The sequence below is a fragment of the Lathyrus oleraceus genome, chromosome 5 (genome assembly GCF_024323335.1).
Source record: "Lathyrus oleraceus cultivar Zhongwan6 chromosome 5, CAAS_Psat_ZW6_1.0, whole genome shotgun sequence".
NCBI classification, from domain to species: domain Eukaryota; kingdom Viridiplantae; phylum Streptophyta; class Magnoliopsida; order Fabales; family Fabaceae; genus Lathyrus; species Lathyrus oleraceus.
Genome location: NC_066583.1, coordinates 538886042 through 538899673, shown reverse-complemented (window position 1 = coordinate 538899673; position 13632 = coordinate 538886042). Strand labels below are relative to the sequence as shown.

Here is a 13632-nt window from a genome sequence, read left to right as displayed (position 1 = left end):
AGGTTTTATAGTTTTCTTAGAAATTGCATGTTGTTAGGTTTTACAACCTTTATAGCGATTTCATGTATAAAATTGGGTTTGTGTTGTGATTAAACTTGGAAACTGTAATAATAGATTTCTCAATCAATTGAATAAATATGATTTATACATCTTGTGTAAAACGAATGTAGATCAATTGAAACGTTGACTGATTTACTCTTTTCATCTTTCGTTCATTTTGTGTCTGATTTATGTGTATAAGAAAATTAATTCAATCACACATATATTGTACAAAATACCCTCTACATCAAGTGATTTATTAAATTGTGATTTTGAAGATTTTTTTTTAAAGTGATATGTTTGGGAACAATCTATTCACCCCCTCCTTCTAGACCATTTGAGTCAATATTCTCCCCCCAAAATAAAATCATCACTAGAGCTTTAGGTATTGATGAAATTTTTTAGTATCACAATATAAAAGTGCCAAAAAAATATGATATACCCTTCTCAGTTACCAATGAAGGTACAACCGAGGTAAAAAAAAGCTATGATAAACACATTGACCCATAAGTATGAATTGTTTAGAATGAAACCTAAATAATATATCCAAGATAGAAAAAACGTTTCATTCATATAGTAATTTACTTAAGAACTCTAGGTTAGAATTTTAAAATGAGGATTTAATTAACAAAGTGTTTATATGCCTAAATCGGAGATAGGAACCTATCATTGCACTTTCTAGATCTTATGACTTGTCTTCTAGGGATTTCTCTACATTGATTGGTAAATTGAAATAATATGAAATCAAGTTAAACCGTCTTGCAAAAAGAAAAAAATGTGATAAGAAAAAGAAAGTACTCATGCTAAAAGTTGAAGAGGTTAAAGAATCAAAAAGTGTTCAAGACACAAATCTTCTTGTCCGTAAATTCAAAAAGTTCATTAGGCACAAAAATCAACCTCAAACTTTTCTACACAAAAATGAATAAAAATCATCCTTTGTACTAATATGATTCCGATAGATAAAGAAATATCACATAATGCCATATTGTCTTTAAAACCAAAAGAGCCTAAAAAATATAAAAGACCTTCAAAAGAATAAAAAAATAGCTTACATTACATGAGACAAAAATGACGTGGACTCCTCAGATGAGTCCTAAAAAGAGGAAGAAACCACCATATGTCTCATGGAAAACTAGAAAGAAAATGAGATAAATAATCTAGCATCTCAATTTACCGACAATGAGCGTTTCATCATATGTAAAAACTTTGCAATGAATCAAATAAATTAAAATAAAACGTGTTTCCATTTCTAAAATGACCATCTCCTCTCTTGAAAATAAAAGTGAAAAATCTAATAGAGAAAATATGACTTCTTAAAGAAAAAAAATATTAATTAACAACTCTTATTCTTCTCATTTTGATACTTCAATAAATAAATCTATCAAGTGTTTAGAATGCAGAGTTTTAGAAAAGAAAATTGAAGATTTACATAACACACTTGGTAAATTATCAAAGAGAGAGATAACATGAATATCATCTTAGGTAATCAAGGAGAAACATATAATAAAGATGGTTTAAGTTATCAATATGAAACAAAATCTAAATCATATAATTTTCCCCCCACTCGAATATGACCTCTAATCATAACACACCTAAATGCACTTATTATCGTAAAAGTGGTCACATTTATTCTTCTTTATTCATAAGGAAAAATCATAAAACTAATATAAAATGGGCTCTTACTTTTTTTCTTTCTTATTAAAGAAAAAATATGAAACTAATATGCAATTGACTCCTAGAAATAACATGTATTTCACCAATGTTAGAGGACCCAATAAGATTTTAATACAAAAGGTTAAAACTTAGATTTGTGAAGCATGGGTGCTTTATAGTCTTAAACTTTAAATGGTATCTCTATAGAGTTTGTTCAAAGCAAATGACAAGAGACAAAATTATTTTATCTTCTTTTACTCCTAAGAAATGAGGTTTTGTTTCATATAGTTACAATATCCAATGTAGAAAGGAGGTTTTGTTCCTACTATTCAAGATGTTTGATTGGTTGAAGGTTTAAAATATAATTTACTTAATGTTATTAATTATGCGACAAAGGTAACGAAGTAACACTCAATTATTCTATATGTAGGTGTCATACCCCAAAATTTACTCTCCATTTTTTCCTTTTGCATAATTCATTTGCATACATCAAATCATATCATGCATGCCCATTCCATTTGGTCATGGGATCACAAGCATGGCCACTTTGTAGTTTGTATTTTAACATTAGAGTTTCATCTTGTTTTGGTTAAACAACTAGCCCTCACTTAAACAAGAGATGGTACTTGGTTATTCTTGTTACTCATGTAGGTGGTCATGTTCCAAATCAAGGAAAAACAAAGGCCTTTTGATCAAGGGAAATGCAAGTTTGCTCATTATGATTCAAAGGTGGTTCATGTGTTTGTTTCCATGCCACGTCACTCAATCTTCAATTCATTCTCCATATCACTCAAGCCCTAATCAAGTTTTCATCAAGGTATTCTTATTCCATCATCTTTGTGGCTTGAAATGCAAGAAAAAAAATCAAGTTTGCAGAAAGGGGTACAAGCTGGTTTGACGTAATTTGCAAGTATGTCATGTCTTTGGTCCAAACTCCATAACTCCTTAAATTTTATCCAATTGCCAAGATTATTTGAGCCAAACGTTACTTTTGAGATCCTCTACAACTTTGATTCAAGTGTCAAACATCAATTCATTCATTAAGGACCTCATTTGTGCAAAGGACCAAGTTTCCAAAATGGGCAAAAACCTTGTCATTACCCCTACTTTCCACCCTTGCCATTTTTAGGTCAAGCACTCTTTTGATCTAATTATTTTTGCATCTTGTTAAGCTTATGTCAAATATCATTGGCCCAAGTTTGGCTCAAAATGCACGAGGGAATCAAAAGTCATGGTGTCATCAACTTGGGACCTCAAAATGACCCCAACATGCCTCAAACTGCTTGACCAATTGTCCAGCCTAAAACTCAGGTCACGACCTCAACTTCCCAAGCATGTAACTTTAACCTCAAAGCTCTTTTGTATTTGGTTCTTTATGAATTATGTTCTACTCCATGAAGTGATCATTTGGCTCAAAGAAAATTGGAAAACGCACGAGTGTATTGGAATTGGCCTAAGCATGAACATGGTGACCTAAACTTTGTTTTGCACCATGACCTATAATGTAAAATCATGCCAAAATCAACTTGGACCACTTCTCATGCATGCAAACTTGTTTCCCATGATTAAACACATATGACCATAACACAAAGTGACTTGCAAAACGCCAAAATCACAAGCCGGGTGCCAATTTTTCACACGATTTGGATCTGAAAGTTTCTGAGTTTATTCACACGAATTCATATCCATTTCACACGTATTTGAATCATAAAATATTATATATAAATAGAGGAAGGTTTTGCTCATTTCCCAAGCTTCAAGAGCCAAGAGATCTTCGCCTCAGTGAAACTCAAAAGCACCAAAAAACCAATCACTTATTTCTTTTATTCAAGTCCTTTTGCTTCTAAATTTCTGCCCAGAATCCTTCATCAACATCATCTGAAGCTGTCTGAAGCTATATCGTGGTCTGAAACTACTTGCAACCTTGCTTCCCATTTCACCATTGTTGACCTCGAGCTTCGATTTGGACAAGGTATTTACGAGTAAAATTACACTTCAAGCAAGTTACCATTCTCTTTGTGTGGTTCCACTGATTGAAAGCCCTCATCCACCTTTGATTTATCTATTGATTTAGTCATTTAATTTAACTTTTAAGAACTAGGGTTCTTCATGATTTTGAGCAAATTCTCTCTGCTTAGAGAAAATCAATTGCTCTGATGTAGAGAAACATGAACGCTGAGATGTTTGGCAACTGAATCCATGTTTGATTCATGCTAAAAGCATGAGTTCATGACTTTGCAAAAATCTGAATCGAGGTTGAAGATGAACATGCTTCCCTTGTGTTTGCTGGTTTCGCTCCAAAATTTAAACATCGGACCAATCATGTTGCAACGCGTGTTTTTTGTCAAATGTTTTGTCCGTTGTGATCCGGTGCAATGATCATTTGGGTGAGCGTGCTTTGACTTTAAATCTTGGCCATGTGATCATCTGACTGAATTTTAGTAATCAGATCTAATGGCTCAGACTTTTTCGCTTATTTTAATTTTGGTTTTAATTTGTTTTTAATTCATTTCTCTTTCAAAAATTATTAAAAATAACTCCTTAATTCTTTTTAATTCCAAATATTTACAGAAAATCTCTAAAAATATTTTCTATTTGATTTTATTTTCAAAGAATTTTTAAAATCATTTTTAGAATTTATTTGTTATTTTCCCTTATTTTCTTTATTATTTTCTTTTTACATTTAATTTTCCACATTTTTAAAACATTTTTCACCCCAACTTTTGAGGTCAAGTCACATAGAATTTTGTTGACTTTCTCCATTTTTCTTGGACTTTAATTTTTTGTTTTAATACCTTTGACATTTTCACTATTATTTTCTTTTGTTAATCATTATTAAATTATTTTTAATCATTTTTTTATTTCTTTTTGTTGTTCACTTGATATTTTGACTTAAGTTGATTGCTTGGTTGATGGGTTCTTCTACATCTCATAATTAATAGATGGACTTGAGGTTGATTCAACCTTCTTTGATCCAAAACTGTTGATAGATGATCATGAATCATCTTCAATACTTTGCATCAATGATAGGTTATTCCTTGACGCGCCATATTTTGAGTCATTTGATTTATGGATAGAATGATCCCCTATGTGATTGCCTTATCTCTCCTCTTCACTCTTTCTATCTTCATCTTTTATTTTGCTTTAATCATTATATGACATGTTGTAGGATATTAACTTTGTATTATTTCTCTAACATATCTGATACATACATTGTTATTGACCGACCTCAGATAGGTATGACTTCTACATAAGCCTACTTACATTTACTTAACATAACGCTAAATTGTCCCGACACAATCAATTAACCATTAACTCCTAACATTAATTTGTTCCATTTAATTATTGTCATTTAATTCAAGTCACTTAATTTATGTCATTTCATTTTATGTCATTTACTTAATGCACTTTAATTTTATGTCTCATTAATCATCATCTCACTTCATACTCTATTCATCTTGCCTTATTCATCTGTTGTTTCCTATTTTGTTTGATTAATCTGTTTGTTAATCTTAATGAATCAAAACATGATAAAATAACTTTGACTTAATCTTAACCCTATGCTTGACTTGGAGTGTTGATAACCTCTATGGACTTTGGACTTAGGACTTATGACTTAGGTCATTTGCTTGATTTGGAGTGACCTTGGACCCATGGACACTTTGACTTGCTCTGCTCCTATGCACTTTTGAGCTTGTGGTTTTATTCATCTGCTTTATGCCTATTTCTTATTGCATTCATCTGCTCAGGCTTAGCACACATTCACACATACATGGATTTCTCTTGGGCTACCTAACAATTAGATATAGGATAATACACTTTGCACCCACATGGTGTCCTCTTGGGCTACCTAACAATGAAACCATATGATTAGTTTTTGCATGATCATGTATTATTGTTTGTTCATCAATCTCACTCCTTTGATTTGTCTTGATCAAATTCCACTTTGACCAACTAGATCTTTTCATCTGTTACACATTCCCTTTGTCTCTATCAAAGTGACAATAAGTTCCTTGGTCACTTGATGTGACTTGTATTTGTTACTTTGGAGCTTTAACCTCTCAACAAGTACAAGACTTATAGTGGATCACAATCACTTTCCTCAGCATACCTCAGTCACCTGACTCATCCTCACAAGCATCTTTGGGAAACTGCTTCAATAATTTGTCAGTCATTGACTAGGCTTGCATGCCATGAGCCTTAAGCAATAGGAAATGATGAGAGGGGATCTTCCCTACCCTTGTCTAGAATACCTCTACACATAGGATGTAGATCCTAGATGCTCAGAGGTTTTGTTTCTATTCATAGACTTTAGTGCAAATCCAGTCAATTCAATGTCAAGTCTACAACTTACCATGTGGCTCTTTTATCTCTCCTTTTGGTTTAAACATCATTGCAGTTTTCCTTTTGGGATACACTTTCGTGGTTATTTCCCATTTCTCGGTTATGACACCATTTTCCTTTTGGGATACACCTTCATGGTCATTCCCTATTTCTTGTTTATGACACCATTTTCCTTTTGGGATACACCTTCATGGTCATTCCCTATTTCTTGGTTTTGACACCACTTTTATATTTCTATTCTTGGTTATAAAACTACAATCCAGGGATACACCTTCATGATTATTCCCTATTTCTTAGTTTTGACACCACCTTTATTTTTCCTTTCTTGATTTTGACACCACAATTCAGGGATACACCTTCAGGGCCATTCCTCATTTATTGATTTTGACACCACTTTTATCTTTCTATTCTTGGTTATGACACCACAATCCAGGGATACACCTTGATGGTCATTCATCATTTTTTGGTTATGAAACCACAATTCAGGGATACACCTTCATGGTTAACCCCCTATCCTTTCCTTTTAGGTTGTCACCTCTTTGGTTATTCCTTATTCCTTGGTAATGACACCACCTTTACCCTTTTATTTCCGGTTTAAACACCACCCCATCATATATTTTTCTCAGTCTTTGTCCTCCAAACTACGGAGTTATGACTTTCTTATTACACTATAAGGATATGTAGACGCGGGGATACAAATCCTTGGCGAGTACCTTCCTTTCTTTTATTTGTCCTCTTCGGTTCCACAAACTACGAGGCTCTGACTTTTTCATTGCACGATAAGAATACATAGGCATGAGAGCCACAATCCCCCTTAAGCACTCTTTTCCTAACCCCTTTCATTTATGAAGGCACATGAAGATTATAACACTCATCCAAGCAAGAGCATTCAAAACGGTTCCCATAGGGTATCATGGATGTGAGGGGTGCTAATACCTTCCCCTTTCATAACTGACTTCCTTACCCGTTTCTCTTAGGATTTATCGATATTTTCTCTTCCCTTTTTTGGGATAAATAAAGTTCAGTGGCGACTCTGTTGTACCTACGAGCATGCAATGCATTCGGTGCGTATATTTCAGCTAGCGACTCTGCTAAGGAGATCGACCTAGTTGCTAGAGAGAGTCAAGCCTAGTTTTGTTTTCTTTCTTGTTTTCTTGGGTGTTTGCTTTCTTATTTGCCTGATTTTAGCTTTTATTTTGTTTATTACATACTTTATTGCTTTAGATTTTCATTGTTTGCTAACCATGTTCTGGATATTATTGTGGTACTCTCTGTGGGTTGGGGCTGAAGTTCCATGAGAGAATCTCTATATCCGAGCTCGAGCATAAACACGAGATAATGTCATGACTATATTTATGGATACCTACTTGGAGTTAGTCCTCGTTTATGGTTGACATGAGACGACATACCTAGAGTAGATCCTTTTGAGAGCATCATTGTCCGACGAGTCATTCATTTTAGACAATGCTTTCTCAATGGGGATCCATGACTCTAGGGACCTTTTTAGGGTTATATTTGAAGATTAGTTCACACATGTGAGTGGGATATTGAGTGCTTTTGCAGGAAACCAAGACCCTACATACCTTTGTTCTCGTGTAACGTCAGACTTTTGAACCTGTGCAAAGTAGTATTTACCGTTTATCTAGAACATGTGTAGCTTGTGAATCCATGATGCTTGCATTATTATTACATCAGATTTAAATTAATCTTTAGCATGTGCATTTTCATGAGACCATCAGTTTGACACTTGAGGTAGTTCATTCAGTTATGGAGAAATCTGACAGAAGGAATACATATCAGTACAAACTTAGAGAGTCCAAGTTTGATGAGCTTAAGAAGCTTGGTTTCCTGTTTATTGGTGAACAGAAGGATGTCTTCAAGAGGGATTATGGTAATATGTTGGGTGTCCTAATGACCAAGGTAGATCCTAGGTTGATCTTTACCTTTTCCTAGTTCTATGATCCCACGCTGCATTATTTCACGTTCTAGGATTTTCTCATAGCTTCTACTCTAGAGGAGTTTGCTCATATTGTCCATATCTCGGTTAGAGATTAGATTCCTTACATGAGTGATGTTGGATTTATAGAGGTTGCTTTGGTGGCTCAAGCTCTTCATCTTGAGAAGAATCTGGTTGAATCTAATCTTCGTGCAAAGGGAAACATCAGAGGTTTAACTTTGAAATTTATGTTTGAGAAGGACACTTACTTTGATAGTAGTGGAAGTTGGGATGCCTTCTATGCTATTTTCGCTTTCCTTATTTACGGGTTGATACTCTTTCCAAATATTGAAAGGTTCGTTGACAAAACTGCAGTTACTATTTTCATCTCTAGAAATCTGGTGCCTACTCTCTTAGTCGATGTTTTCTTTTCTTTCCATTGGAGAAATAAAAAAAGAGGTGGGACGATTAATTACTGTATTCCTTTGCTCTATAAGCGGAGTTTGACTCACTTGCCAAGAAGGGGACCTTTTGTAGACAACGTTGGAGCTTTGAAGTGGTCTCAAAGGTTGATGTATTTGGATGCTGAGGATGTTGTTTGGTATTGTCATGACTATAATGGGGTGGAGCCTATTTGCAGTTGTGGAGATTTCCAAAATATTCCTCTTGTTAGTGCTAGAGGTGGAGTCATCAATTACAACCTTGTTCTTTCATTTCATCAGTTGGGTTATCAGTTGACGGAAAAGCCCGAGAATAAGCTGTTAGAGGAGATTCTTATAACCGAAGGGGTTAAGGATGTAGATATGATGAAGAGGATACACCATGCTTGGGGAAAAGTTTGCAGTATAGGGAAGAAGGAATTAGAAAAATAGAACTGCATCACCATAGAGTCATATACATAGTGGGTAAAACCTAGAGCCAAGAGTATCAAACTCCCATATCCATGGGAACCTTCCATGAGTTTTAAGGCACCCAAGCCTTTTGTTGTTGTTATTCCTGAGGAGAACATTCTTAAGAAGACTATCAAGAGCTTAGAGAAAGAGAATACCGATCTCCGATCTAATCTTGTAAGTTTACGAAAGAGAAGGAAGACTTGGAGCTTAACCTTAAAAAAAAAGAGCAATGATATCCCAAGCGGTGGAGGAAGCCCAAGAGGAACAGTTCAAGAGGAGGAAGGTAAGTGACGCTTTGAAGGGGACCATTGACAGCTTGTTCCGACTTTTATTTATTTTGAGCGCTTTTATTTTTATTTCTGTCAAAATGTTTGATTTAATTAAATAAAATTTTCTACATTACATTTTCGATTTTATTTTGATTATTTAGAATGGTTTAATTTTATTTAGTATAGTTTGATTTTAACTATTTTTGTCTCTAAAATAAACAACAATGGTATTATTGACATTTATAAATTTCAAAACCCTAGTTGTCCACTATATAAGTTTGGGTCAGTCAATCAATTACACATACAAAAAACTCCAAACATTGTCATACCAACTTCACACATATTAACAACCACACATCTCATCATCAATACTATAACATCACCAACCTTTTCTCACCTTTTCCACCATAGATCACCATGAAACTCACACATAAAACCTTCCAATAGTAGCATATCCGAACAACATACCTCCATTGCCACCATACCAACACAACAGGCACCCTATTGCAATAACCTTAACATCTCCCTAAATCTCCCTTATTTCCGATGAAGCTCAACACCATTTGCACCAAACACACCCTACTACAAAACAACCTCATTGCTTTATCACCGTGAGCACCACAACTCCTTTGTTTGCCTCAACCAAAAAATTTGTTTCACTACTCTCAACTTAATCTTCACGCCAACAACCAATGTACACTCATGAATTACGAGGTCCATTGCAAGAAGAAGCGAATATTTTTGAACTAACGGTAATATCGTCCAAGCTAGCATCTCCGCACTACAACATTGACCACCACCGCAAGTCCTCTGTCATCACACTCTTTTGCCTTATTTTTATTGTTTGAATTTGACCTATGTATTATTTTATTGTTTGTTTGTGTTTGAATTATATTGTTTTAATTTGTTTAACTTTGGTTTGAGAATATGAATGAGAGAGTGAGAATGAGGGAGAGTATGATGGAGTGTTTCTCTGCATAAAAAAATCAGAAAACATATTAGAGAGATGAGAGGAAAGGTTTGTATTTGTTTTTTTTTGTCTTTACTTAATAACATAGCCACTTGTCATATGATGATTGACCATTTTTTTGCTAAAAATTTTTCAGCTTGTGGGCAGAGGTGGCACATCCATTTTTTTAAAATTTATTTTATCAATTTTGTTTTAGATATACATTAATTTTACTTCAATTTTTAGTAGTTTATTTTGATTAGTAGGTCTGTTAGTAGGCTTTTAGTGTATAACTTCATTTTAAATTTTATTGCACATATATAATATTTTTTGTATCAGTTTTGCTTTATATATATATATATATATATATATATATATATATATATATATATATATATATATATATATATATATATATATATATATATATATATATATATATATATATATATATATATATATATATATATATATATATATATATATATATATATATATATATATATATATATATGCATTAATTTTATTTCAACTTTTCATATTGTTAGTAGTTTATTTTGATTGGTAGATTTGTTAATTTTGGTTGGTTTTAATTATACTAATTACTATTTTGTTAAATTTTATTTTGATATACTTATTTTATCTTTTTTTAGATAGTTTTGGTGTATCAATTAAATCAATTTTTATTCAATTTTTGGATTGATTTGTTTTGAGTCCAATTGCATTTTGTGCATTGGTTAATATTCTGCTTTGCAGCATTATTGTATCGATTAATTCAGATTCAAACGATTTGTAAATTTGGTGGATTTCGATTACGGGCTCTAACTGGATTTTGATGTTTGATTTGACCACTATAAATAACTTTGTAATATTGTAATTAATATTATATTGTTGTTTGGTTTATTTTTTATTGCGTCGCGATCTTGAAGTTAAAATTCAATTTAACTTTAGAAAGTCACTTGAACGCATAGATCTTGTTGACTAGCTATTTATAGAGTGGTTCCTACATGAATTCACTATAAATGAGCTTAACATAGTGCTAAATTTGGGTTGCTTTCGATTTTGTTTGGTTTCTCATCCCGTGACTTACTCTTGGGCCTTCTTACAATGAACTTTTTTTTCTTTTTGTGTTTGCATTTACTTGTTTATTGGCTTGTACTTTAATTGTTTTATCATATTCCTCGATTGACAAGTGTATCCCCCATCCCTTTGATTGTAATTTTTATTTATTTGTTTTTATTTTCTTTCCATTAGTTAGATAAGTTAACCATTTAAATAACAAAAAAATATCAACCATTTTAAATAATAATAATAATAATAATAATAATAATAATAATAATAATAATAATAATAATAATAATAATAATAATAATAAACGTTTGATCCAATGTCGAGTCATTTTTTTCTCAAGTCAAACCATAAACCATTTCCACTCTTCCAGCTTCTCAAACATTCCACATTAGAATCATTTTCAAACTCTCCAATCATTTCAAACCTTTTTTTGTAAATACAAAACAAACCTCGATCAACGTCGAGTGCATTTTCTCAAATAAACCTTTAAAACACTTATAAATATTCAAACCCTTTTCATAACAAATTTTGAAGAAAAAGACTACATGGGTGAAAGGTCTAATCATAGTATCGAGTATTAGACCGAAGTTGTAAGAGCTTGCAAGTCATAAATACTCGTCTTTCAAACCAAAAGATATCAAACACATTCAAATCGTTTTGCCCCTGGCACAACTCTCAAACCTTTTTCACAAACGAAAGGTATTTCTTCTCGAGATAATGCAAAATAATGTTTCGTCTACAACCATTGAGTTGAGATAAGTGAGCGTTTTCTCGTGAATGTTGATATGTAGAAATCCATTCAATGTGATGCAAACGCCTGCTCCTCACTTGCTCTGGGTAGCAAGAAATGTTTTTTCGTTGATTGAGCCAAAAGAGATTTGCTAAAATCGATCAACAAAGAAACATTTTCTACCCAGAACTAAGTAACCTTGAGTTCTCCATCGCTCTCGGAGATGCGTAGGAGCGAGATTTAAAGTCTCGTCAGGCACCATAATAAAAAATAAACATTTTTTTCTCTTGTTTCCCTTTAATAACTCGAGAAGCCTAACATTTTAAAAGCAAACACTAATACACACAACTAACCAAATGGTTTCCGTTAAGTACAACGGCTGTAAAGGGTGTTAATGCCTCCCCCTTACGTAATCGACTTCCGAACCCTAATTTAGTTGTGACTACCATATTTTAGTAGTTCTTATAGGGTTTTTATCGATATTTTCCCTTCCCCTCCTTGGGAATAAATAAAGTTCGGTGGCCACTCTGTTCAGTCAATCCCGCGAGCATGTGATTGCGCTTCATGAGGTTGTGTTCCCATTTTTCGAGGTACGACACGCTTCTATGTTTGACAAGGACCCTCCATAGAGATACAACATCTTGATTAGCTTAATGGTCAGAAAAGATAACATTGAGATCCAACATATCTTAATCGCCTCAATGGGCGACAAGGATCTCACATAGAGATCCAACATATTTGGATCACCTCAATGGGTGGCAAGGATCTCACATAGAGACCTAATGTATTTTAATTTCCTCAATAGGCGACAATGATCTCACATATAGACCCATAGTATTAATTTCCTCAATAGGCGAAAAGGATCTCCCGTAGAGATCCAGCATCTTGATCTCTTTAATGGGCAAAAATGATCTCATATAGGTCCAACATATTTTGATTGCCTTAATGGGTGACAAAGATCTCACATAGAGATCCAATGTCTTGATCGCCTCAATGGGCGGCAAGGATTTCACATAGAGATCTAAATATTAATCACCTTTATGGGCGGCAAGGATTTCACATAGAGACCCATCATATTTTGATCGCCTCAATGGTTGACTCTTTGTTTATCTTGTGGAGTTCCTGCAAGAAAGTAATAATCCACAAACATATTCTTTAAATAATATGGTAAGGAGCCTCATGAAAAACCCTCACCCCACAAACAAGTAGAGGGAAAATAGTGCGCCTTACAAATCAACTTGTCCTTACAATCAGGAAAAAATCAATACTCGCCTATAAAAAGATCAACAAAAAGTAGTCAAACAGTAATAAAGAGAAACAAATAAAACAATAACATTGTGGATGGCTCTAGAGGGAATCACTTATGAGCCTTCAATCTTTGATTTCCTCATTGGATGGAGGGGGAGCCCTATCGCCTTTACATGCTTCCTCTAGCAGATTTATTTTGGGATTCACCTTTCTGGATCCTGCTCCTAGATTGCAAGCTCTTTTTAACTTGAGACTTTTAATATAACATTTTATGGAAATCTCTTGATCTATTTGGATAACTCTTACTTGCCCATTGGGAATAGGTACTTCATGCATAAATATAAAGTGGATAAGGCGGCGTCCAACTGGTTAAAAGCTGATCACATTATAATCATGTTGAAATTAGAAGGGGTGTCAATAACCAAATATCTGAACTTTATTTCTTTGACTTGATCTTACTCTCCAAAGGTGATCCTAAAGGTGATGTATCCTTTTACTTG

General features: G+C 33.6%; 1 protein-coding gene across 1 annotated transcript; it reads left to right on the top strand.

Moving 5' to 3' along the window:
- The first annotated feature begins 8100 nt into the window (after positions 1-8100).
- On the top strand, positions 8101-8844 carry LOC127081937 (uncharacterized). Its single transcript, XM_051022163.1, has one exon. It carries the CDS (start codon positions 8101-8103, stop codon positions 8842-8844), a length of 744 nt encoding a protein of 247 aa, XP_050878120.1.
- Positions 8845-13632: the final 4788 nt, after the last annotated feature.